The 27,952-nt window shown below is 41.1% G+C and overlaps 1 protein-coding gene across 1 annotated transcript; it reads left to right on the top strand.

Annotated features, from left to right (window-relative positions):
* Window positions 1-22,831, top strand: LOC118842720 (zinc finger protein 2 homolog). Its single transcript, XM_036750096.1, has 7 exons — window positions 1-24; window positions 276-467; window positions 4,260-4,418; window positions 4,517-4,612; window positions 17,297-17,423; window positions 17,985-18,080; window positions 21,031-22,831. The coding sequence occupies exons 1-7, from the start codon at window positions 1-3 to the stop codon at window positions 22,698-22,700; spliced, it is 2,364 nt and encodes a 787-aa protein (XP_036605991.1). The 3' UTR covers window positions 22,701-22,831.
* Window positions 22,832-27,952: the final 5,121 nt, after the last annotated feature.

Here is a 27,952-nt window from a genome sequence, read left to right as displayed (position 1 = left end):
ATGTCTCTAAGCACATCAGCATCGGTAAAGTCCCTCCTCCAGAGATGAAATCATAGGTGCCAACAAACAAGCAACAAAGAAAACCTTATTTACATACAGGACATAACTTTCCAGATCTTTCCTGACTCCTGGCTCCCTCTCTTTCACTAGACCACACCGCCTGAATTTCGGTATCTAAGGTTTCTCCCACTCCCTTCTTGTGGTTGCCAAGGCGATGTTCCTAAAGGGGAGGTCTGACTCTGTCCTCTCCCTACGCAATGCCCTGCTCCTTCTAGAGTCTGCTGGAGCTGAGTCCAGGCCGAGGCTCTGCCAACTCCGGCCCCAGAGCCCCAGAGCGGGCTCCAGCTGGCGGACCCCTGAATGCCCCTCTATGGACAAGAGCACGAAAGAGACGGCCCGATGGAGAGAGTGCCAGGCTTGGAGTCAGTGACACCCGAATTCGAATCCCGCCTCAGACACTCTGCGGGGTGACTCTGGGTCAGTCACTTAGGGCTCTGCCTCAGTTTCCTCATTTGTAAAAGAAAAATGAATAAATCAATCAAAGAGTGGGCACCAACCCCCGGGAGCTGCGGTGAGGTCAAAGGAGAAACCGTCTCTGTTGTCCTCACTGCGGGGTAGTGGGTGAGGGGAGTCCATCTCCCCACGTTCGGGCTCTCAGCTAAGCCCCCTCCCCGCCCGCGGTGCTGCCTCGCTGAGTTCAGACCAAGATCGGAGCCCCTCCCCCCGCCCTTGACTAGAGGCCCGCGGCGCCCCCTCCCATCCCTGCTCCCACTCTGCCCTTCACGCGCTCACTCACACACTCACACACTCACCAAACAGCTGCAGGGTAAGTCCCGCGGACTTACCAATGTTCATGGTAACGTTGGTACCCGTAGAGATATGTATGAATCAGGTGATGACCAAGAGGCAACCTTGAGATAGACTTGACTCTTATGAGCTCTAATGGATTTTTGCTACTGAATCTGGTAGACTTCTAACATTCATATGAAACAAAATATCATTGCTAATAACTAGAGAAATGTAAATTAAAGCAACTCTGAAGTTTGACCTTGCACTGTCAGTATGTCAGTGATGAAAGATGGCTGTTCCCAGTACTGAAAGGACTGAAGGAAGACAGGCATACTAACACAGTGGAGTTGTCAACAATTCAACCATTCTGCAATATAACTTGCACTTATGTGAGAAATATGACTCAACTGTTAATTTGCTATCTCAGCAATCTCACTATTAGGCTTATACCCCCAGGATATCAAAAACAGAAAGACTTCATATGTAGCAAAACATCATTAACAGTACTTTTTCGTAGAAAAAAACTGGACCATGAATGTAATAGAATACTACTGTGCCATATGAAATGATCAATATAAATAAATCTGAGAAACATAGGAAGACCTGTATGGACTGGTATAGAACAAAATAAACAGAATTGTAAGAAAAATAGGCACTACAAATGAAAATAATAATGCAAAAGAAAACAACACTAAAAGATAGCCAGACTGAGCAATATTAATAGCCGATTCCACCTGGGTAGATGATGAAGCACTTCTTTCTTCTCAGTAGAGAGATAGGGGACTCCTGCTACAGAGTTACATGCAGTTGTTGTGTCAGTTGGTTTTCCTAAATTGTTTTTCTGTCATCAGGGAGGGTTCAATGGGGCTGAGCTAATATCAGGAAATGATTGTTGTGAAAACAAAAGGCCAGAATGAACAAACTCAGTAGAATATTTGATACTACTAAACACCACCTCTGAAACATTCTACTTTTAACTTCTACTACATTCTACAAATGAGATATTTGTAAAGCCCTTAGCAAAGTGCCTGGCACATAGTAGATGCTTAATAAATGCTTATTCCTTTCCCCCGCTGCTGATTCCCCTCCTACCTCTCTTAATAAATGTCCTCTGATCTTGCTAGTTCTTTTTCTTCTTCTGGATGTCCAAGGTAGGTTTCCCCAAAGCCTCCATCCTGGGTCTTCTCTTTCAACATTTAACAGATTGAATCACTCCCATCAGGTCAACTCTTACCTCCATGTCAATAACTTTAGATCTCTCTCTCACCAGTCTGGAATTCTCTTTAGAGCTCCAGACCCACATTTCCTAATGACCACAGGACATCTTTCTTTGGATGACCCTCTGACACAGATCTAAGTCAGCTTGTCCCAAATAGAACCAAAGCTGCTGATTTCTACTTCTCCATTTTCACCAATTGAATCACTGCTATTGGGGCAGCTAGGTGGCACCATAATGCAGAGTGCTGGGCCTGGAGTCAGGAAGACTCATCTTTGAATTCATATCTGGCCTCAGATAGCTGTGACTAGCTATCTGACCCTGGCCAAGTCAATTAACCCAATTTGCCTCACTTTCCTTATCTGAAAAATGAGCTGGAGAAGGAAATGGCAAGCCACTCCAGTATCTTTGCCAAGAAAACCCCAAATAGAGCCATGAAGAGTTGGATACAACCAAACAAAAATTAACAACCACTACTATTAAACTATTTATCCATTTTCAAAACTTGCTGTTACATTTGGCTTTTCCTTTGTACTATCCTCAAATGTCCAGTTGATCCAAGTCTCTTTGATTCTAACTCTATAAACATACCTCTTATCTGTACCCTCCTGTTAATTTCCACTGCTACCCCCTGGAGTATAGCCCCCTATTATTTTCCTGCTGAGCTATTGTAATGGCTGCCCTTGACAGGACTTCCCACTCCAGTATCTCCCTCCTCCAGTCCATACTTTCTAAGACTGCCATATTCATATTTCTTATGACTATGTCATTTTTTCCTGCTGAAATATCTTCCATGGCTTCCTAATGTCTACTGGATATATTCCAGACTCCTTTGACTGATATAAAGGGCTTGCAACAATTTGGCCCCAACTTATATTTCCAGGTTTATTTCACACTGCCTCTTCCCTATATTTCATGTTCCAGCCAAATTGTCACCTAGAACATGCCTTGAGCTTTCCAGCTCTGAGCCTTTACTTACCCTGCTCCTGATTTGCCTAGTATGTCCTCCTTTGCCTATGGGATTCATATCCATCCTTTAACAATCCAGCTTAAATGCTATTACTTTCATTAATCTACTGGTTGATGATAAATTGATAAATAGAATCAACAATCATTTATTTAGCTCCTACTAGGAGTCAGTAGGAGACATGTGTGTACAGGGTGTTCCCACTTTTTGGAACACCTTGTTCATCCTAAGACTTTGGGGATACCTTCTGTAGCAACATAAACAAAATAAGTACAAGTTACAAAGTAATTTTGGAGGGGAGGTTAGCAGTGCAGGATAAGTAGAGGAAAGGGGGAAACAGAAATGACTGGATGTAGATGGTGCAGCTTGAGTTGAATTTTGAAAGAAAGTAGAGGAGAAATGGCAGTATGTTCTAGGCAGACTACAGACAGTGCAAATGAAAAGAGATGGGGGAAGGAATAGAGTGTGAGGAACAGCAAGAAGGCCAGACTGGTTGAACTATGGAGGTGAGTGATGTATAACAAGGGTGGAAATGTGGGGCCTGGAGCCACTGGAATTTGAGTAAAAGATCGATGTGGGCAGGTCTCGTTTTAGGACAATCATTTTTTGCAGATGTGTGGAAGATGGATTGGAGTGGCGAGACTTAGAAGGGCCCTTAAACCTTCTTTGATGCCTGCAATTATTAATGACCCCCCTCAGACCTCCCATAATTTTTGCCACCCTCTAATGCACTTGTAAGGTATTTTTGTGTTGGTATCATATTCTTTTATTGACTGCAAGTTCATGAGGGCACGGATTATTTTTATTCAGACTTTCCACCGTGTTGTCTAGTGGAGTGGTCTGCATTCAGTAGGTGCTTTGTATGTTTGTTCATAGGATCATAGATTTAAAGTTGGAAGGGTTTTAGTCCGACCCCCCTCGTTTTACAGTGGGGTAAGCTTAGGTCCAGGTAGCACAGGAAATGATCTGCTCGAGGTCTCAGAGGTGGAGAACGTGAGGGGTGGGCTCTCCCCTCCTGACTGTACAGCCTTCTGTGTCCAGAGAAGGCCACGGCCATCGCTTGTCTATGTCCATTACGTGAGCTCGGAAAAGATCTTGATCTTAACTCTGCCCTCCAGCCCTTCTCGCCTACGCAGCCACTCTGGACACGCGTGAAGCCCTAATAAACCCTAGCAGGGCCTCCCAGAGCCCTTGCTCCCTTCTGCAAAGCTGCGCTCCACTTAGTGCATGAGCCGTGCTGGGCGAGCGCGGGGTAAGTATTTCATTAAACGCTCATTAACCGCCTAGGTCGGGGCAGGACCCTATTTTCCGGGAGGTTCGATCTGCCCCAGTTGGTGGACAATCCTCGGGGGTTTGCAACGAGGACTACTGAGTCTTCGGGTAAAGAAGTGTTTGGAGGCGGGGGCGCAGGATCTCAAGAGTCGGAGCCCCAACAGTCGATGCGCAGTGCGCCTGCATAGACGCAGCCCCGGACTACATTTCCCAGAAGCGCGCGGGCCACGCTTCCGGCCCTGGACCAGGATCTGTCTGAATGAATCCTGGAGCGCGGTGGTTGCGCTTACCTTACAGCCTGGCCCTCGCCCTCAGAGGTCGCAGCCCCGGAGTCCGCCTGCGCAGGCGCACTTCCAGCTGGGCGACTGGTGAGTGGGGGCGTGATTGTGATCCGGGGGCTGGGCTCTTGGGAACTTGTATGGTCTGGAGGGGTGTTGGGACGGAGTACGCCAGGCGGGATACCCCCCACTCTCCACCACCGGCCGAGCCAAGGACCCAGGGCCCTGCGGTGGGAAGGGCCGGGCTGTGGAGGCAGGAGCGGGACCTGGAGGGAGGCACGTGACATAGGTGGGGTTCGATGCTTCGTCTGTCCAGCCGGGTGATCTCCAGTCACGGATCCGGAGGCGAGCCCGATGTAGACCTCCCAAGCCCCATGCAGACTGCCCGGGAGCTAGCTCCCTTGTTCCAGAGCACCCACTAGAGCAGGGGCCGCGGCATGTTAGGGAGAACAGTCTTTTTTGTTCTGTGGAAAGTTGCTGCCTCTGTAAACAGAAGGCAAAGAGGAGCAGCTGTTGGGCTCGGCTTCATATCCAGCCTGCTGCTGTTGAGGGTCTTCAGGGTCGTAGATGGAGTGGTGGGGGGGGGGGCCTTGGGGTCATAGATGGAGAGCGAGAAGGGAGGATCCTGGGATTCGTAGATGGAGAGCGAGAGAAGGCTCTTGGGATCGTAGAGAGGGACTCCCAGGATCGTAGATGGAGAGGGAGAGGGGTGCTCCCGGGGTCGTAGATGGAGAGCGAGAGGGGGGCTCCTGGGATGGTAGATGGAGAGCGAGGGACTCCCAGGATTGTAGATGGAGAGCTAAAAGGGACCTTAGATGCCATTTAGGCTAAGCCTCTCATTTTACAGGTGACTGAAATTCAGACCTTAGAGAAAACAAGTGACTTGTCCAGGGTCGTTGAGCTAGAAGTGTCCAAGCAGGATTAAAGCTTAGGTCTTCTTGACTTCAAGTGCAGTGCTTTACCCACCTAGCTGTCTCTGAGGGAGGTCCAGGTATTTGACAGAGAGATCAGCAGGGTAAGGGCTTGTAGGTCAGGTTCCGGGTGAGCCTAAATCTGGCTGATAAGATGCTGGAAAGTTGTGACTTGCCCAAAGTCAACAAGCGATTATTACAGCAAACATAGTACTGTGCTAAATACAAAGACAAAAGTGAATGTCTCTGGCCTCAAGGAGGTTGCATTCTAATGGGGGAGACAGCATGAACACATACAAGTACATACAAAATGAATGCAAAGTATTTTAGAGAGGTACCTTGGGTATTGGGGGAGAGATCAGGAAAGGCTGTATGTGTAAGGTGGTACTTGACCAGAGTCTAGGAAATAAGGGATTTCAAGAGGTGAAGGTCTCCCAGGTGAACAAAGTATCAGAGGTACTGGTCTTGTCATAGACCAAGTGACCTCATTTAATGGGAGATGGGGGAAATTTAGGAGGTGAAGGAGTAGAGGTATCTGGTGGACAATCAGAGGAGGTGAGGGAGTGGAGCTGTCTGGTGGAGAATCAGGAAGTGAGGGAGTAGAGGTATTTAGTGGAGGGACAGTTAGAGGAGGTGAGAGAGTGGAGGTATATTAAAAATATATTTATATTATAAAATAATATATAATTAAATAAGGAAGAATTACTATTATATAATAATATTAATATTATATACAAATATATTTAAGGTTAATAAAAATTTCACTGGCCAACTTAGATTTTATTTTTTAATGATCAAATATTAATTTCTTCTCCCTCTTGTAATCCACCTTTTGGGGAAAGAAAACCCCTTGTAACCAATAAGTGCAGTCAAGCAAAATAAATTCCCCTATTAGCCGTGTCCACCACCATGTGTCTCATTCTGCCTATCAGTCCTTCACCTCTCTGCAGCCATGATTGAACATAGCTTCGATCCATTGACCAGAATTCTGACATCTTTCAGTGTTGTTTCCCTTTATGTTATAGCAGTCAGTGTGCAAACTGTTCTTATTCTGCATTAGTTCATGAGTCTTCTCAAGTTTCCCTGAATTCTTTGTGTTTGTCATTTCTTACAGTGAAATAACATCTCATTGCATTCATATTCCTCACCTTGTCAGCCATTCCCTACTGATTCCAGTTTTTCCTATGACAGAAACCCCTTCACTTCTCTGAGTCAAAAGTTTCCTGATCCCCAAGTAACTTCTCTTCTCTAAAAGAGAGAGAATGATACCATACATGCCATGCAAGGTTGTGATCATTTGGCAAACCACAAAGCACTATTGAAATGTGAGAGGTTGTCTTTCTTGTGAAGGTCAGGGTGGGCAAAGGGCTTTGCAAATGTCTGAGTGTCTGTGTGTAGACAGCTATGTCTTGGGGAGTGTGACTGAGGAGTATCAGATATGGAAGTCTGTAATGCAGATGTGATCACTTCAGGGCAGTAATTCCATTATTCACACTAATTAAGACCCATACGCTGTGTGTTTGTGGTCTGCATCAGTCCATCAACTAGCATTTATTTTAAACCTGGATTACTTGATGCCTAAACTTCAGAGCTTCTCTCAACTAAGATTAAGGGATTAACCTTCTGTCAATTTACAAAGAGGTGGGGATCTGCATCAGGGGGTGTTATACCAACAAACAATAAAATCTGTATGTGTGTGTGTGTGTATGTATTTATGACTGAGGTAGGTTGCTAACCCTGGTCCTAGGTCACAAAGTCTTGTGCCCACCCCAGGGCCTGAACCCTATTACATTACATATTTATCGAATAAAATTTATTGAATAAAATTCATGTGACCATTTGTCAGCCCAGGGTAGTCTGGTTATCTGTGCAGGGCCCTAGGTTGGAATGGGTGGCTGAGGGTGCTGGGATCCCCCCCTGGTGACTCAGTCTTATCTGTGGCTCTATTGGCCCCTGGTGAACTCTATGGTATCAGAGTGCCTACTCTTCAGAGAGGTGAAGGTATTAGAGGATAATGTTGGGGAGCAAGAAACCATCCTAGGAAAAAACATACTTGCCCTATGACTTTTCACCTTAGCTTCATTCCAGATTCTAATGAGAAGCTACTGCTGTGGGAGGTAGATTATAATTCTTCCATAGTGGCTGGGGAGCCAAGACTTGGGAAAAGTCAGAAAGACCATCCAGGAAAGCAGCAAAGAGGAGGGGGTAACTATGGAGGACTTGGACCTCATGCTTAAGAGAGGTGAGAAGTGCAGGAATTTGGCGGGGACAGTGGGAGAGGGGCACAGATACCTTTGGGGAGGGTACATGAGGGACTGGTCTAGGTGAAAGATCATCATGCTGCTGATCCTGACTCTTTTATCCCCCTGTTGCTGAACACGCACATGGATGTATCTGGCCCAGTTCAGCTGATGTTTTCTGGACTCTGAGCTGACCCAGGTCCCTGACTACCACAACACCAGACGGGGTAGACTAGAATGGGTGGGCAACACTACCTGATATGAGGGTGTAGTGCTTTTTCTTTGCTTTAGAAAAAGTTGTATTTTTGAAGTAACTTTACTAAGAAACCAAGAGAAAATGAAAACCGGCCTTCCAGATTACAGAAATGAATGTGACAACATTTTTGTCTGTTACAGCATAGTGTATCTTTAAAAGTCTATTAAAACCACCATGTTGTTTGTTCATGAATTCTTTGACTTGTGTACTTTAGAGTATCTGGATATTCTAAAGTTGCCAAGGTCTTTTGGGGATGGTGATTTTCCCATCCGCTGTATCTTTCCCAGCTTCATGCCATCCACAGATTTAATAAGCATGCTATTTATGCACTTATCCAGTGCATTGAAAAATTTATTGAATGGAGTGGGGAAAAATAACTGCCTGGGGACCTCCAATAGCTACCTCTCAAACTAGCTTTGACAGTGATCCATTAATCAAACAACACATTTTGGGTTTAGTATTTCAACTAGTTCTGATTCTACCTGACATCTGACCTCATGGAAGTCTTCAGATTGTCTTTAAGAATATATCATGAGACTTTATCAGAAGCTTTGCTCTAATACAAGTATCCATTGTCTGTAGTATCTACCTGATTAGCAATCTACTAACTCTCTGAAACGAAACAGGTTACTCTGACGTAATCTCCCATCTATGAGGTTGAGTTTAGCTTCTTAGGGTTGAAAGAAGCCCTAGGTCTCATCTAGTCAAATCTGTGTGCATAAGAATTCCTAATAGGGCACCTCTGGTGGGTGGTGATTCAGTCTCTAATTGAAGATCACCAGTGATGCAGAGCCCCTTACCTCATGAAGCAGCTCATTTGTTCCTTGTTCATTTTTCTCTATATCTACCTGTAAATCTGCTTCTCTGCAGCTTTTATCCATTGTCCCTGGTTTTGCCCTTGGGCCAAGCAGAACCTATCTAATTCCCCTCCTTCATATAACCCCTAAGTCTTTTCTTCTCTAAGCTAAACAACTCCATTTCCTTGAGTTGATCATTGCGTGGTATGATCTTGAGGCCTGTCACCCTTGGAGAATTTCAGAGTTTGAAGAGAACTCGGAGGCCATATATGGCACCATATACCTCAGCAAGAACACAGGCTGCTCCTCTCTCATGACTATCCATTGTCCTAGACTGTGCCACCCAGAACTGAAGACAATGCTCTAGAAGTGATTTGGCCAAGACAATATATCAGGACTCTCATCACCAACATCCATCATTCTGTATAGTGTGCTTCTAATGCAGTTTAAGGTGAAATTAGCTTTTCTGATCTCCATGTTACAGTGTTGACTCCGCTTGAGCTCGTAATCCACTAGAATCTCCAAATATTTTTCAGTCAAATTGATTTCCTGCCACATCTTCCCTACTTGGACTTGTGGAGTTAATTTTTTGAACTGTATTCATCTTATTACATTCATTTTAGTATTCTAGCCTCTCAGGGATTTATTTGGATCTTAACTCTGTTGTCCACTTGTTAGATATCCCTCCCAGCTTTGTGTCAGCTATCCCCCTCTGCTTCTTGTCATATAAAACTTTCATGAGTATGCCATATGTGCCTTTATCTAAGTCATGAATAAGATATTAAATAGTGCAAGGCACTGATCGCCACAGTGGTCTCCTGAGACCACCTAGGTTGACACTAAGGTATGGTTGACACTTTAGGTATGGTCATTCAAGTAGTTTCCATTTAATAGTACTGTCATTTGGCTTGTAGTTCTTCATCCTGAGGTATGTTCTTATTGAGTCTAGTGTTACTTATTTGTGATGAGGCCATGCTGGCTTTTTCTGATCACTTTTCTAGGTGTTCACAAACCAGCTCTTTAAGAATGTATTCTAAAATTGTGCCAGGAATCCAAGCTAGAGTTTTCACATATCATTCCCTTTGTTTCTTTCTTTAAAAAAAAAATCAGAATAGTATTTTCTCTTCTCCAGTCCTGTGGCACCTTTCCCATTGTCCAAGATTTCTCAGAGAAAATGAAGTGGCTTAGCAAACCTGTTTGAACGTTATTTCAGTAACTTGGCAGAGTTCCTCTATGCTTTGTGAATTGAAATCATTAAGTTAGTTATGAGCTTTCATTTTGTCTTCCTTATCTTGGGCTTCAAGTCTTTATTGGCCATTTTTTGTCTTTCTTGTCAAGTTGTCTTAAAAAAATTGGCAAACTGATTCTTCATCTGTGTTAGAAACTAGGGAGAAGAATGGAAACTTTTTTCCCATTAAATTAAAGAGTGACTGAGACACAGAGTGCTTGAGTTTCATTCTTATCAAATGATACGTAAAAGGAAGTGCTGTGAATTCACTGTGTGTTGTAATGCCCCTACCAGAAGTCAGTGGAGCCTGCTTTGCACAGAGGAATAAAGTCAGGATCTTAGAAAAGACCCTTAAGTTCAGAAAAAGATGGGCCAGCTTCTGGGTTAACTGTGACTTCTCTCTGTAAGGACCATGAGATTCACATACAGCTTGTCCAAAGGTATTCCACCAGGTGAGTTTTGGAGCTGCAAGGCAGGATTAGTCTCCCTCATGACTTTTCTCCTCTCTCAGTTCTGGCATCTCAAGACTCTGCCCTGCCCCGAGAAAGGAGAAGCGAGGAGGAGGAGGGAATGACTTCTGGGTTCCTGACAGCCAGGTCTGAGGTGAGTTAGGCTTTCCTCTCACTCTTGAAATGCCATCCCATTTTTCAAGGTATATACGCATCTCTTTCCCTTTTCCCGCCTCCATTTTCTAAGCTCAACTAAGCCACAATCAGGGACCTAAATATTAATTATTTTCTCCAAGAAGATTGTTTCTTCTTATAGATGATATTCCTGGAGTCTGTAGATCATTACTGCTAGATTCATGCGGTCCAATCCTCTGATTTGATACAGAGAGGTGTGGGAGACCCTTTCATAGAACCTAGACCTCTTGACACATGGTCCAGTCCTCTTTCCATTTTACTGTGGAATCTAGAAATGTTCCCCATGTGCCAGATATCTTCCATCTGACCTTTGTCAAACTTTCATTCATCCATTCGACTATTGTAGGCTGAGAACTCGATAAAATGCTGCAAAGAGAACAAGTATAAAACTTAATTCCTGGTGGGACAAACACACCAGAAATAATTATAATTTGTATTGCTATTGATGAAAAAGTTAGATAATGATAGATAGATAGATTTTTAGGTACCTCATAGGAAGTGCCAAACAGAATGGTACAGGAAAGGAATGTTATGAATTCAGAGAAAGGAGAGATGAGAGTAGACTTCCTGAAACAGAATTTGGACTGGGATTGTAGTGTGAGTAAAGTAATTGAAAGATGAAAGAGGACATTACAAGGAGGAGGAACAGCTGGAGTCAAGGCTTAGAATCAGTGGCTGGCATCTCTGGGGAATACGAGGAGACTGGACCAGTTGTAATAGACAAGTTCATGTTAGGAGTGGTAAAGATAATTAAGGCAGGGTCAGATTTTGGAAGTCCTTGAATGCCACTTTGAGAATCTTGGATGTTATCCTGGGGAACGTTAAGTCATTGAATGCTATTGACTTTGTGCGGTACTTCTTCAAAAGTACAATAAAATAGGTCTAGGTTATTTGTATTTGGGAGCCCTTGTCAATGATTCAGTCCAGCAGCATCTCATTCTCTGTTCCAAAAATCTTACGCCATCATTTCTTGTGTTTTCTTTTTTCTGAGCCATCACTGATGTGATCATGTCCTCCATTAGTTTTCTTTTCTTTCTAAATATCCATCCTAACTTGGTTTGTAAGTTCTCCCTGCATCTTCATCACTCTTTATACATCTACCCCTTTCCTTTTTTCCTTGGAATTATTTCTCTGTGTCTTTAGAATATCATTTGTGAGAGCTTCTCATCTTTCCAGTCTGACTTTGTGTAGAATTTTAGTTCATGGGATCCTACCTAGCCTTTCTTTCAGCCTTTTGAAATCTCTCCCTAAATCGTGGATCATAGATTTAGAGCTGGAAAGGAACTTGGAGTCTGCCAAGTCCAACTCCTGCATTTAAAGCTGAGGAAAGTGAGGCATGGACAACTCAGGTGATTGACCCAAGGTTTCCTAGAAAGTCAATCTGAGGCAGGATTTGACCTTAGGTTTTCCTGGTACCAAGTCCAGTGCCTTAACACTACTCCAAACTCCTTCCATGTTAGCATTTCATACAATGCTTTAAGGTATACAAAGTACATAAGAAATGTTATCTTATTTGATCCTTAAAACAACTCTGGAAGATAGGTGGTGGTATTATTATTCTCACTTTATAGCTGAGGGAACTGAGGCTGAGAAGGTTTAAATGACTTGTCTAGGGTAACACAACTAGTAACTGTCTGAGGTAGAGTTTGAACCCAGGTCTTCTTAACTCCAGGTCCAATGCTATTCACTCCACCACCTAGCTGATAAAGGCTGATGGGATTGCCAAGAGGAGCGATATAGAGGGAGAGTAGAAGAGGGCCCAGAACAAAACCCAGAGGGACAACTATGGTTAGAGGGTGTGATCTGGAAGAGGATCCAGCAAAGGGGACTGAGAAGGAGTGGTCAGAGAGATGGGAAGAGGACCAGGACAGAGGGCTGTCCTGAAAACCTAGAGAGAAGAGAGTATCAAGGAGGAGAAAGTGGCTGTGCCTTGGCAGGGTGTAATTGTTGATCTGATGAGGGGACCAAGGACTCAAGAGAGGAGGACAGTATAGAGGAATTGGGTCATTATTGTTCAGTCATTCAGTTGTGCCCAACTCTTTGTGACCCCATGGACCATAGCATGCCAGGACCTTCTATCCTCCAAAGTCTGTCAAGGTTCATGTTCTTTGTTTCCATGATGCCATCTATCTATCTGTCTCATCCCCTGCTGTCCCCTTTTCCTTTTCCTTTTCCTGTTACCATCAATCTTTCCCAACATCAGGGTCTTTTCCAATGAGTCCCATCTTCTCATTATGGGGACAAAGTATTTAAGCTTCAGCTTTAGTATTTGACCTTCCAATGAATAACCTGAATTAATTTCTTTAAGTATTGACTGATTTGACCTCTCTGTCCAAGGGACTCTCTAAAGTCTTCTCTAGCACCATACCTCGAAAGCGTCAATTCTTCGGTGCTCGGTTTTCCTTATAGTCCAGCTCCCACAGCCATACATTGCAACTGGAGGAAAGGGTTCGAGAAGGGGAAAAAAGGAGAGTATGTTTAGTGCAGGGCAGATGGCCTTGGGAGGGAATTGAGGGGTTAAGGGCTTGGAGGTCACGGTGCAGATGAAAAGTTGGATTTTTTAATAAGAAGGCAGTGGGAAAAGTGAAAGCCAATAGATTATGGCTAGATAAAGGGATTTCAGAATTCTTGAATTTACAGGTGGTATATTTGTGGGTGATGGGAAGAGCAAAGGTATGACCATCTTTGTGTGTGACTAAGGTGGGCTGGAGGAGTAACTCATGGGAATTAAATAGGTTGAGGAACTGAAAGGTTAGGGTGTTTGATGGAGGGTCAGATATGTATGTTGAAGTCCTCTAGTATGAAGCAGTTGTTGGGGAGGAGAGAAAAATTGTGAGCCATGTTCCTAACTCATTGAAGAAGGAAGGAGTGTGGCCTAGGGGTCTTCAGACAATAGCAACTAGGATTTAGATACGAGTTGTATGAACCCCAAAGGAGGAGCAGTTACTGAGTCATGGAGGTAGGGGGAGAACCTGGAAGTGGCAGTGGGGAGCAAGGAGTATTCCAACTCTCAGCCAAGACCAGTGAGCTGAGGAGAATGAATGAAGGTGCAGCCGTGTCAGCAGGAGGAAACCAGGTTTCAGTAGGAGCTAGTAGATGAGAGGCATGGGAGAGGAAGAAATTTAAGATGAAAGGAAGTTGGTTGCCTATGTAATGGGTATTCCAGGACTAGGTGGAGGCAGGATGAAGCTTTGGGGGGGAAGGTAAACAGGAATGAAGAATTGGGTTTGGAGTGGGGAGTGGGGTTCGGATGATGGTCTACAGGAGTTTAGAGTCACTGGGATGTGAAGATTGTGACCAGGGGTCAAAATGTTAACCATTGAGATGAGGGCACCACTCATCTTCCCATAAGAGACTGGATATTGGGCTGGAGGCAAGTGCAGCATGAGATGGAAGGCACATGGTTGGATGGTCAGATTGGAGAACCCACTTTATTACTCTTCTTCCCTCCAAAGACTGGAGATTAGATAGGAAAAGTACTCTGCTGGAGATGGAGCTGGAATCTGCACAGCAGAAGAAGGAAATCCCTTTCCCCACCAACTTTACTCTTCCTCTTCCCTCATGGGACAAGTGTAGCAGGAGAGGGGAAGCCTGAGGCCTTAGGGAGGCTTTCCCCTCTTTGCATAGGATGTTCTCCACCTCCTGGTGGGGATGTGGGGCTGGTGGCAGGATGTGGAGGGTGTGTCTTGGACTGCACAGCTGGAAGATGCAGCGGGGCTCCTCACTGCCTTTGCTCAGGGGACCTGCTGCACTCTATGCTACCACGTGCTCACTCAGAGGCAGCCTCTTTAGGTGAGAACACCTCAGACTGCAAGCCATGATGCCTTCCACAGCCCACCAGCCTTCTGATATCATAGTGGAGTTGTGTAGATATTTATTTCCCTTCCCTTTTTTCCAGTTGAAAGCTGTTTTGATTTAATTTTAAATAAGATAGAGATAATGGCTGGACTTGTGATTTCATTGGTATAGGCAACTACCTCTGCCAATGCATGTTGGCACCTTCTCTGCAGCTTCTAGTGTTGGAAGGTATTTATAAAAATGTATTTGTGTAGGTAGATATACTAAAACAAAAACAAATTCTGGAAAAAAGTGAAGCAGCATTCTTGTGCTAAAGGCACATGATTTCTTCTGTGTTTCAGTGCCCAGCAGTGATTGATTTGCAGTCTTAGCAGTTTTGGTGCTATATTCCTCTGTGCTTCTCAGAACCTACTGACTCTTCTTCATCCTTTGTAACTTGTCCACTTCCTCCTGTAAGTTCTCTGCTGGGGGTTTGCTCACAGTTCTGGTACCCTTCCTTTTAGTTGCGATACCTGGCCCCTCCATGCATGAGCCCTTGCATTTTGCCACATGATTGTCCCACCTTCTTTTCTGGTCTCCTTTATGCCACTTTTCCCGTGTATTTCTTCATTGGTTTTGTGCTTCAGTATACTCACCTTTACCACATCGTTTTCTGTGGCCCTTTGGCTGTCCCACATCTTGCATGCTTTAGAGATTACGTTATTCCAACACATGGAGCCACATAATATGACTGGAAGAGGATTGATGTTGAAGAATAATGGGGGTTATTATTTAAATTCTACAAGGTTTCCCAAATGACATCCAGTTTATTCTATTGGTTTGCAGTTCTGGAACCACTTTATTGTTACTCTGTAGTTCCTGCTCAAGATGTGTGTATGAATGGAACTAAGCATCATAGTCTGGTTAGATATTCTTTATCTACTTGGTTTTCCCTTTCTGAATAGTTAGGCTCAATTCTTTTGTGTGATTGCAGATCTCGTTTAGGAATTTCTTCTATGTTCTGAGGCTGGATGCGGTTAGCTCATCGTAATCTAGAAACCAAGAGCATCTGGAAGACATTCTATAGAGAATCCCTCTTTGTGGCAGACCTCTTGGATGAGCACATGTTTGTTTTATGCCTTACTTTTGTTAATATCATTAATTAGGAGATCATTGAAGAAGCTATTGTCACCTCTTTCAAGGAGTCTTTTGTAACTTTAACATATGCATGGGAGGCACTTCCTTGAAGAGGAATCTTTAAATTTTCAAATGGAGCTCTGGTCATAGCAATTTAGATGTTCCTTCTAATAATACAGTTTGCAACCCATTTGTGCCTGCCTGTCCTGTGTAACTCTTGTCATTGTACTACTATAATAAGTTCACCATAGGGTGTACACCTAATGTGGACAAGAGCCCTTAAGACAGCATTTTGATCTACCAATTAAAATATATATAATATGTATCTATATCTATATCTATGTCTATAAATAAAAGACAACAAACAATAAGCACAGTGGAATCTTGTGTCAAATATACATATGTATACACACACACACACGCACACGCACACACACACACATGTATATATAGATATAGATATAGATATATATATATCAGCAAACAATAAGCACAGTGGAATCTTGTGTTCTCTATACCTTTCAGTCAGTTGTCTAGCTGCAAACATTGTAGTCTGTTGGAGAATATTTTTTTGTGAAAGACTGCCTGTTTCCTTCTGCCTTCATCACAGATGACCTTATTAAATGTGAAGATGCTTTTCATAAATATTTTGTTTTGTACCAGTACACAGTACTAAGTGTGACTGACTTCAGAGAATCCCTCCAATCTTGACTGTTTTCATCTCTCACCTTTGCCAATTTGATGAGTGTTAGATGAAAACTTAAGAATTTAAATTTTGAATTTCTTTTATTATTAATGATTTGGATCTTTCCCCCACATAATTGCAGATAGTTTGCATTTCATCTTTTTGGCAAGCTTCATATTCTTTGGGTTTCTGCTGTCATAGTGGCTCACCTTTGGTGAGTGTATGTCTCCTTGTTTTATACCTCTCCTGATGTTTATGAGCGAAGATGAGTTGCTCCAGGTCAGATAGGTAGAAAGCATCAGAGGAATTTTGAATCCATGTCCCTGACTTCAGAGCCAGTGCTCTTTCTATCGTATATCCCTTGACCACTCATCTATTGGAGAATATACAGCTCTTTTTCTTACCTATTTGTGTCAATTCCCTATCTATCTTAGTTGTTAGATCGTTATAAGAAATATTTGCAGCAAGTATTTTTCTTTTTAATTGTTTCTTTTCTAATGCCAGCTGCATTGATTTTTGTTACTGCAACAACATTTGTAATGTTATGTAATCTTAATCATCTACTTCATCTTTTATGATCTCTGTCCCTTGTTTTAGTTAAACATTCTTCCCTTAGCCATAGTTGTCCAATTATATCTTCCCATCCTCCTCTAATTGTTTTATGATGTGATCTTTTTTATTTAGATCGTGGCTGTATATGATATTTATTGTGGTATAGGGAGTATCACCCTACCATTTTAGGCTTTTCATTCTTTCCCCCTTCAGACCAAATTCACCAGCCCTTGTAAATGCCCCTCATTGCTTTGTCTTCTTGCCTTTGCTTATAATGTTCTTCCCATTTTTCCCATTAACATTCTGTTATCTTTTAAGGGGCAGGACAAGTGTCCTATCCTGAATCCACCATTTATAGCTGGTATGACCCTAGGCAGGTCACTTAACACCAGTGGACCTCAGTTTCCTCATATATAAAATGAAAGGGTTAGATAAGATATCCTTTAAGGTTCTTTCTAGGTCTACATCTATGATAAAAGATTCAGATCAGATCATCCCCTTATTCTTATATTTCCTTGGGTGAACAGGAATTTTTTTTTAATTTCAGAAATCCTTGACTTTTCAAGATGTGGCTGTGGACTTTACTCAAGAGGAATGGGGCCAGCTGGATTCTGCTCAGAAGAACATGTATAGAGATGTGATGCTGGAGAATTATGAGAATTTTATCTCCCTTGGTAATGACAGCTTTTTTTCCCCAGGAATTGTCACCTGTCCGTTGGGATATTTTTGGATTTGCTCTTCCTAACGGCTGTGAGATAACTCCAGTACTTGGTTGAGGTCTGGCTTGGTTTGCAGGGACATTCTCCTGAATACCTGTAATGTGAAGAGATTCCTAAATTCTTTAGCACCAAGAGGCCCAGTATTTATTCCAGATGGAAGGCTTTGGATGACTATAAGTTAGCAACTTTATTGTGCTGCTCCAGAGACTACCGTCTGGTCATTTTGATCGAAGAATCTTTAAGAAAATCTCAGAGTAGCTACTTGAAGATGTGAAAGGTTTTCATCCTCTCAGCAGGGTGGATATTAAAAGGAACTAATTTTCTTGAGTCTAGACCAAACCGCATAAGCCATCAACTATGCATGATGGGAATACAGTATGAAAAATTTTTTCACAGTTCATTCATTACACCCTCTGGGGCTTCTTGGCATGTGCTCTCTTTTTTAGAGAAAGAGATTTAGATCAAATTCTGAGATGTCTTTCTGTCCTCTTTCCTTTTCCATTTCCCCATGAGCAGGTCTTCCAGTTTCTAAGCCAGATGTGATCTCTCATTTGGAGAAAAGAGAAGCTCCATGGCTGCTAGAGAGAAAAGTCCTAAAAAACCCTCGGTTAGGTGAGTGAGTAAAAAGTAGCTGTTCAGTTACTATACATTTATTAAGGTCTCCTCTGTGCAAGGGATATAGAGAAGCAAAAGACAGTCCCAAGGAGCTCACAGTCTTAATTCAAACAACCCTGTACAAGCACATACAGAGCAAATTGGAGATGAAAAACAGAGGGCAGGCATTAGTGTTAAAGGGAACCAAGCAGCAAAACCCTCCTGGAAAAATTGGGATTTTAGGTGGGACTTGAAGGAAGCCAGAGAAACCAGGAGGTGCTGATGAGAAGAGAATTTCAGACCTTGGGGACAGTCTGTGAAAATGCTCCAAGACTGGAGATGGTGTGTCGTGTAGGGAGCAGCCAGGAGGCCAGTGTCACTGCATCACAGAGTGTGAGGGGGTAAGGTGCAAGGAACTGGGAGGGGGTGGGGCAGGTGATGCCAAACAGGGGTATTTAGAGGGGGATTTATAGTTCTGTGTTTGAAGGACTGCCACTTGGAAGAGGCTTATCCTTCTTGGCCCCTGAGGCAGAATTAGGTGTAATAGGAGTATGCTATAAAGAGGCAAATTTAGAGTTGATAATAAGGAAAAACTTTGAAGCAGTTAGAGTATAATGAGCTTTCTTATGGGGCAGTGGGTTCCAGGGTTCAGTGGAGGTCTCCAAGCAGAGGACCACTGACTGCTTTTCAGATTTGTTGTGGAGGGCATTCTTGTTGATGTTTTTCAGTTGGACTAGATGCTCTCTGAGGGTCCTTCAAATTCAAAGGCCATCTTGTTTCTGAGTCTCCCATAGGCGATTTTATGATATTCTGTGGTCCCCCTTGATGCTTCACTCTTTTGGTTATCTTTTCTCTCTAATGGTGTTATCCCTAATTACTTTTCTCCTTCATCTCCCAAATTTACTCTCACCAATTCTAGGTGTCACTTCAGGGCTTTTTCTTTATCTCTCTGCTCTTCTATCTGCTTCAGACAGTTCATCCATTCTAGAGGTTTTAACTCTTCTTTCTTCTCTTCTCTTACTCTATACTCTCTTCCTTGATTATTTCTCTTTGGTTCAATTTCCTTATATTTACAGATCACTCCTAATCCATCCATCTAGCCCTCATATCTCTCCAGAACTCTAAACCACCATCACAAACTGCCTGCTTGATATCCCACTTAGATGTTCCATTAGTTTCTCAAATTTAAACTTGTCCAAATTTGAACTTACTGTTTTCCCCTTGCTCTAAACATTTCTATTTATATCAAGGACACTAATATTCCTTCATTCACCCATACCTCAGTATTCTTCTTTCCTCTTTCTTACTTTTCTCATGAACATTTAGCCGGTTGCCAAGTCTTGTTTATTCTACTTCTGTACTGTCTCTTAAATCTATCCCTTTTCCTCTATTCACATGACTGCCACGCTAGTTCAGGCTACCACCATCTCTTCCCATGTAAAATAATGAAGGCTTAAAGTCTCTACAATCCCTTCTTACCTTCCAACATTTTTCCTTATCCCCATTGTTTCTAGTCTGTTACTCTGGTATCCTTTTCCTCCTCCCAACTATACTGTGGATGAGTTCTGCTCCTCTTCAGTGACGCCTCAGGTATTGCCCGATTTTATGGCTCTTAAGGTTCCTTCTGACTTTGCTTCCAAAGTAGCAACACAATAACTTTTCTTCCCTTTACTGACTGGTTAGCTCATTCTCTTTCCACCTTTTAACATGTGAGAAAAGGTATATTGTATTACAACCTTCCAGAGGGCAGAAGAGAGCAGTCTAGTGCTAATGTCTTTTCCACCTAGTAGCCCTTAAAATATTGGAGACATCTTATGTCTTCTCTTCATTAGGTTAACATCCCCATTTACTTCATTTTAATCTCTTACCACATGCTCTTGAGTCCCTTCACCATCTTGGAGGCCTACTCTGTACACTGTCTAGCATATCAAAGTCCTTCCTAAGATGTGTCCAGAACTGAATACGGCATTCCAAAGGTGGACTTACCAGGCCATTGTGATGGGATAATGGGACTCCTACTTACCTTCTCTCATTGTAGCATAAAATTGACATTCTCTAGTTCACTTAGCTTGTAAATCTCCCCCTTATTCTTTTCATTTTTTTTTTCAGTGAACTTCTTTCAGGGAATTGCAGGTTCCACTCTTATTCTTGTAAATTTTATTTTGAAACCCAAGGGACTTTATAGTTGTCCCTTAATAAATATCTTATTAGATTAAGTCCAATATTCTAGCCTGTTGAGATATTTTAGATAGGAACACGGTCATCTCATATGATCATCTCATATAAAGTTATACCTTTCAGATTTATCTTATATACAAATGTAGTAAGAAATGCTTTCTGTGTTTGGCTTCAAGCCATTGATGGAAATTTTAAATAGGTTATTCCTCTTAAAGTCTCTGCTCCAAGTTGACATAAATTGGGTCTGGTAATTAACTGGTTCTGAATCCACTCCCTAGCCTTTATCTCTGTCTTATCTACAATTATGACATTAGAGACTTTATCAAGTGCTGTCAAAAAAAGGAAATGAGTTTAGTTTCTTAGGATTCTATTCTTGATGAAGCCATGCTGACTCGAATTGTTGCTTTTTTTTGAAGCCATAATTTAGCTTCAGTTGTTCAATGATCCTTTCCTTTGTTCTTTTTGTTCACGTTCTTCCCTCCTCTAACCTCTGGGCATAGGTTAAGGTCTCTTCAGATCTTTTTTCTTTATTGTTTTTACCTGCAAGGTTCCTCCACCCCCTTTTTTTAAATGTTAATTTCATTCTCCCTGCTACTTGGTAGAATGGACAGATATTCCTCAAACTCCTTTCTCTTTTCTTCCTGTAGGGAGATAACAGCAGTCACTTGACTTTAGTAGTAAGACAATTCTCCATTCTTTTTGATTGAGAAGACGCAATCTAGAATTTAGTAAACAAGTTTCCTTTTTCCTAGCACAGAAAATAATGGATATTTATATATTTTTTTTTCAGATTCCCTTGTTTTGCAGACAAGGTATGAAACTAAGGAGTCAATTCCAGAACAGCTTATTTCTATAGAAAAGTTATCTAAGGAGAAACTCACCAAGGATGATGCATGGAATTCTAAGTTGGGAGAACCTTGGGATTGTGAGATCAGGTTAGAGAAAGAGAAAAGTTGTCAAGAGAAAGAGTCCAGGCAAGTGACAATCCCAAACAGAAAAGCTTTTAATGAGCTGAATACTCAAGAATATAATACCTTTGGGGCAATCCTCATTCTTCCACAGAGAGTTCCTTTAGGAAAGTGTCTTCACAAATATGATCCACTTGGAAAGAGCTGCAAACCATTTTCAGACCCAGTTAAACACAATATAACCTTAGGGAAGAAACTTTGTAAGTATGCTAAGTGCAAAAAGTCATTTAGTTATCATTCAAACCTTATTCATTACTATAGAAGACATACTCGAAGCAAACCCCATAAATGTAATGAATGTGGCAAAGCCTTCAGCATTAACTCATGCCTTACCGTACATCAAAGAATCCATACTGGAGAGAGACCTTATCCATGCAGTGAATGTGGGAAAGCATTCAGCCAGAAGGGAAATCTTAAAAGACATAAGCTGATTCATGCTGGAAAGAAACCGTTTGAATGTAATGAATGTGGGAAAGCTTTCAGCAGTAATGAATACCTAACTCAACATCAAAGAATTCATACTGGAGAGAAGCCCTATAAGTGTAATGAATGTGGGAAAAACTTCAGCCAGAAGGGAAGCCTTAATGTGCATAAGAGGATTCATACTGGAGAGAAACCATATAAGTGCAATGACTGTGGGAAAGCCTTCAGCCAGAAGAGAAGTCTTGATGCACATAAGATAATTCATAGTGGAGAAAAGCTTTGCTCATGTAATGAATGTGGAAAAACCTTCAGCAACAATTTTCACCTGAATATACACAAGATAATTCATACAGGAGAGAAACCATTTGAGTGTAATGAATGTGGGAAATCCTTTAGTAGTAATCAATATTTAAGCCAACATCAAAGAATTCATACAAGAGAGAAACCCTATAAATGTAGTGATTGTGGGAAAGCCTTCAGCCAGAAGGGAAGCTTTAATGTACATAAGAGAATTCATACTGGAGAGAAGCCCTATAAATGTAATGAATGTGGAAAAGCCTTTAGCCAGAATAGAAGTCTTAAGGTACATATGATACTTCATACTGGAGAAAAGCCTTGGTCTTGCAGTGAATGTGGGAAAACCTTCATCAACAGTACTTACCTTAATATACATAAGAAAATTCATACTAGAGAGAAGCACTTTGAATGTAACGAGTGTGGGAAAAGCTTCAGGCATAGTTCATACCTCTTGCAACATCAGAGAATGCATACTGGAGAGAAACCCTATAAGTGTAATCAATGTGGGAAGGCCTTCAGCCGTAAGGGAAGTCTTAATGCACATAAGAGAATTCATACTGGAGAGAAACCTTTTGAATGTAATGAATGTGGGAAAGCATTCAGCCAAAAGGGAAACCTTAATACACATAAGAAAACTCATACGGGAGAGAAACCCTTTGAATGTAATGAATGTGGGAAAGCTTTCAGGCTGAGGCAGACCTTTGCTGCTCATAAGAAAATTCATATTATTGAGCAACCCTTTGAATATGTGTTTGGGAAGGTGGTCAGTTAGAGGGAATACCTAAAAAGACTTAATATAATTTACATTGGTGAGAATTTCCATAAATGTAATAAATGCCTCATCACTCATCAGAGACTTCATGCTGGAGATGTGCAGAGGGGGAGAGCTTAATAAAATTTTATCATTTGTTAAATATACAAGAATTGAGTTATTAGACTTTTTCAGCTACAATACTGCTTATTTCTTTGAGAGAGAAAAATGGCTGTTTTTTTAAATTATAAATTCATTTTTTATTTTTAGTTTACAACACTCAGTTTCACAAGTTTTTGGGTTCCAGATTTTCTCTCCCTCCCTCTCCTCCCCCCTTTTCCCAAGACAGCATGTAATCCAATGTAGGTTCTACATCTACCTTCATGTTGAACTTATTTACATACAGTCCAATTGTAAAGAAAAATTATAACCAATGGAATGAATCATGAGAAAGAAGAAACAAAACCAAAAAAGAAGGAAAAAAAAGAGCAAATAGTTTGCCTCAATTTGAATTCAGACTCAATAATTCTTTCTCTGGATGTGCATAGCTTTTTCCATCATGAGTCTTTTGGAGCTGTCTTTGAACTTTGCATTGATGGGAGGAGCCAAGTCTATCAAAGTTAGTCCTTACAGATAGCATCAGTTCATGTAAGTCTTTCTAGGTTATAATGAAGTCCGTCTCCTCCTCATTTCTTATAGCACAATAATATTTCATTATATTCGTTACCACAATTTGTTTAGCCATTCCCCAATTGGTGGGCATTCCCTTGGTTTCCAATTCTTTGCCACCACAAAAAGAGCTGCTATAAATGTTTTTGTACATACTGGTCCATTTCCCACTTGTGTGATCTCTTTGGGATACAACCCTAGAAGTGGTATTGCTGGGTCAAAGGGTATGAACATTTTTATAGTCCTTTGAGCATAGTTCCAAATTGTTCTTCAGAATGGCTGAATCAGTTCAGAACTCCACCCACAATAAAACAATGTTCCAATTTTCCCACATCCTCTCCAGCATTTATCATTTTTCTGTTTTGTCATGATAGCCAATCTGACAGGAGAGATGTGGTACCCAAGAGTTACTTTGATTTGCATTTCTCTATAATCAATAGTGATTTAGAGCATTTTTTCATATGACTATAGATATCTTTAATTTCTTCCTCTGAAAACTGCCTGTTCATATCCTTTGACCATTTCTCAATTGGGGAATGACTTGTATTCCTATACATTTGGCTCAGTTCCCTGTATATTTTAGATATGATACCTTTATCTGAGACACTGGTTGTAAAGATTCTTTCCCAATTTTCTGCTTTCCTCCTAATCTTTGTTACATTGGCTTTGTTTGAACAAAAACTTTTCAATTTAACATAATCAAAATTATCCATTTTTCATTTTGTAATGTTCTCTGTCTCTCTTGTTGGGTCATGAATTCTCCCCTTTCCCATAAATCTGACAGGTAAACTATTCTTTGCTTTCCCAAATTGCTTATAGTATCAGCCTTTATTCCTAAATCATGAACCCATTTTGACTTTATTCTTGTATATGGTGTAAGATATTGGTCTATGCCCAGTTTCTGCCATACTGTTCTCCAGTTTTCCTAGCAGTTTTTGTGAAATAGTGACTTCTTAACCCAAAAGCTAGATTCTTTGGATTTATCAAAGAGTAGATTGCTGTAGTCGTTGACTACTGCATCTTGTGTACCTAACCGTGAAACCATCCGTGAAACAGTAAGGTAATAATAACAATGTAGATGATAATTGTCAAAATGCCTATGTAGTTCTGTATCGCAAAGTATAAGAGACTCTCCACATAGAACATAGAAGTAAACCATTTATTCAGACACCAGAGAACCATATCCCACAAGCCATTTATCCAGTCTACCACAGCAGTAAAACATTGCACACACAATATCACAACCTGGAAACTCACCATCCCAAAACCTCTCTGACGCCCTGCTGGGGTCTCCCCAAAACAAATTCACAGTACAGCTAAGTCAGCCTGTTCAGTTCTAACAATCACAAGGGTGGCCAGTAGCAGCCATCAGCAGCCATAACATCTTTCTCTCTCAGCATATTCTGTGACATAACTTTCTTTTCCTATCAGGAAGCTTCTCCCACCATGTAACTTGGGCTTCCTGTGATGTAAACGGGCCACATGGCCCACCAATGGGTGGGAAAGATCTTCAAATCCAATTGCCACTACAATCCACCACTCTGTTTCTTAGCCAGTACCAAGTAGTTTTGATAACTGCTGCTTTATAATACAGTTTAATATGTGGTGTGGCTAGGCCACCTTCCCTAGCATCTCGTTTCATTAATTCCCTTGATATTCTGGACCTTTTGTTCTTCCAGATGAATTTTTTTATTATTTTATCCAGGTTTGTAAAATAGTTTTTTGGTAGTTTGATTGGTATGGCCCTGAATAAGTGAATTTATTTAGGTAAAATTGTCATTTTTTTTTATATTAGCTCGGCCTAACCACAAGCAACTGATGTTTTTCCATTTATTTAGATCTGACTTTATTTGTGTGAAATGTGTTTTGTAATTGTGTTTATATAGGTCCTGGGTTTGTCTTGGCAGGTAGACTCTCAAATATTTTATAGTGTCTACAGTAACTTTAAATGGAATTTCTCTTTTTATTTCTTGCTGTTGGGCTTTGTTAATAATATATAGGAATGCCGAGGATTTATATGGATTTATTTTGTATCATGCTACTTTGCTGAAGTTATTTATTATTTCAAGTAGTTTTTTACTTGATTCTCTAGGATTCTCTAAGTAAATCATATCATCTGCAAAGAGTGAGAACTTAGTTTCTTCTTTGCCTATTCTAATTCCTTCAATTTCTTTTTCTTCTCTTATTGCTAAAGCTAACATTTCTAGTACCAAATTGAATAATAGGGGTGATAATGGACATCCTTGTTTCACCCCCGATCTTATTGGGAATGCATCTAGCTTATCCCCATTACATATAATGCTGATGGTTTTAGATAGGTAGATGCTACTTATAATTTTAAGGAAGACTCCGTTTATTCCTATGCTTTCTTCTGTTTTTAATAGGAATGGGTGTTGTATTTTGTCAAAAGCTTTTTCTGCATCTGTTGAGATAATCATATGTTTTCTGCTAGTTTTGTTGTTGATATGATCAATTATACTGATAGTTTTCCTAATATTGAATCAGCCTTGCATTCCTGGAATAAATCCTACCTGGTCATAGTGTATTATTCTCATGATAAGTTGCTGAAATCTTTTTGCTAATATTTTATTTAAAATTTTTGCATCAATATTCATTAGGGAATTTGGCCTATAATTTTCATTGTCTGTTTTGACTCTTCCTGGTTTAGGTATTAAGTACCATAAAGAATTTGGTAGGACTCTTTCTTTGTCTATTTTCCCAAATAGTCTATAAAGTATGGAAATTAGTTGTTCTTTAAATGTTTGATAGAATTCACATGTAAAACCATCTGGCCCTGGAGATTTTTTCCTGGGGAGTTCATTGATGGCTTGCTCAATTTCTTTTTCTGAGATGGGGTTATTTAGGTAGGAATGGCAGTTTTATATGGCCTTCATTTTTGTAATATACTTTAATGGCATTCAAAGTTGTAAAGGGTAGCTAACATACAAGATGACACATAGAATTGAAAAATATTTTAATTAGAATTAGGTTAGAATATTGAGCAGCCTACAAGAAGATTAAATCAAACAGGAGTTAATGTCGTTTAACTTAGGAGGGAAGCAGAAAATTGGGAGAAAATCTTTGCAACTAGTATCTCTGATAAAGGCCTCATCTCTAAAATATACAGGGAGCTGAGCCAAATATATAGGAATGCAAGCCATTCCCCAATTGAGAAATGGTCAAAGGATATGAACAGGCAGTTTTCAGAGGAAGAAATTAAAGCTATCTACAGGCATATGAAAAAATGCTCTGGATCACTACTGATTAGAGAAATGCAAATCAAAGTAACTCTTAGATACCACATCTCTCCTGTCAGATTGGCTAAAATAACAAAACAGGAAAATGATAAATGCTGGAAAGGATGTGGGGAAATTGTAACATTGTTGCATTGCTGGTGGAGTTGTGAGCTGATCCAGCCATTTTGGAGGGCGGTTTGGAACTATGCCCAAAGGGCTATAGAAATGTTCATACCCTTTGACCCAGCAATACCACTTCTAGGGTTGTATCCCAAAGAAATCACACAAGCGGGAAAAGGACCCATATGTACAAAAATATTTATAGCAGCTCTTTTTGTGGTAGCCAAGAATTGGAAATCAAAGGGATGCCCATCAATTGGGGAATGGCTGAACAAGCTGTGGTATATGAAGGTGATGGAATACTATTGTGCCATAAGAAATGGGGATGATGCAGACTTCATAACAACCTGGAAAAACCTACACGACATAATGCTGAGTGAGCGGAGCAGAGCCAGGAGAACGTTGTGCACAGCCACAGATATATGGATTCCGTGAGGACCAAACCTGACATACTGCGCTCTTCTCAGCAACCTAAGGGGCAAGGACAACTCCAGGGGACTCACGATGCAGAATGCTATCTTCATCCAGAGAAAGAACTGTGAAGTTTGAATACAGATCGAGGCACACTACATGATCGCCTTTTTTTTTTTGCTTCTCTTTTGTTTTTTTGGGATGGTTTTTTTTTCTTTTTTTGGTTCTGTTTCTTCTTTCTCATAATTCATTCCATTGGTCAAAATTCTTCTCCACGACTTGACTAGTGCATAAATTAATTCAATGCGAAGTTATACATGACAGTTATATGAGATTCCATGCCGTCTTGGGGAGGGAGGGGGGAGGGAGGGGAGAAAATCTGGAACTCAAAACTATGTAGAACCGTGTGTGGTAAACTAAAAATAAATAAAGAAATTAAAAAAAAATAAAATAAAAAAATGAATAAGTGTAGGGCATGGCATACCTGTTTAATAGTTTGTCTTCTAAACATCTCTGAATTGCAGTTCACTAAAAATGAGGCAACATTGTGACATGGGAGCCAAGAGTCGATGGGATATTGGATTACATTGAGAGGTATAGATTCCAGGAGTAAGGAGGTGATTGTCTCCTCTGTACTCTGTTCTAGAACACCACATCTAGAGTATTGTGTTCAGTTCCGGGCACCACAAATTATGAATGACATTAGTTAGCCAAAGAATATTCTTGACAGGGTTAGTTGAAGGAGCTAGGAATGCTTATCTTGGAGACTAGAAGACTCCCAGGGAACATAATAGTTGTTTTCAGTTATTCATAAGACTGTCATGTAGAGGAGAGATT

The sequence above is a fragment of the Trichosurus vulpecula genome, chromosome 3 (assembly GCF_011100635.1).
Source record: "Trichosurus vulpecula isolate mTriVul1 chromosome 3, mTriVul1.pri, whole genome shotgun sequence".
Classification (NCBI taxonomy): Eukaryota; Metazoa; Chordata; class Mammalia; order Diprotodontia; family Phalangeridae; genus Trichosurus; species Trichosurus vulpecula.
The sequence above is the reverse complement of the archived record's forward strand: the minus strand, read 5'-3'. Positions and strand labels throughout refer to the sequence as shown.

Bases quoted from the DNA above. Each gene is read 5' to 3' on its own strand.
- LOC118842720 (XM_036750096.1), top strand. From the start codon at position 1: ATGTCTCTAAGCACATCAGCATCG. The intron at 25-275 runs GTAAAGTCCCTC...TGCTCCTTCTAG, and splicing joins CTCTAAGCACATCAGCATCG to AGTCTGCTGGAGCTGAGTCC. The intron at 4,419-4,516 runs GTGCGCCTGCAT...TGAATCCTGGAG, and splicing joins GCCCCAACAGTCGATGCGCA to CGCGGTGGTTGCGCTTACCT.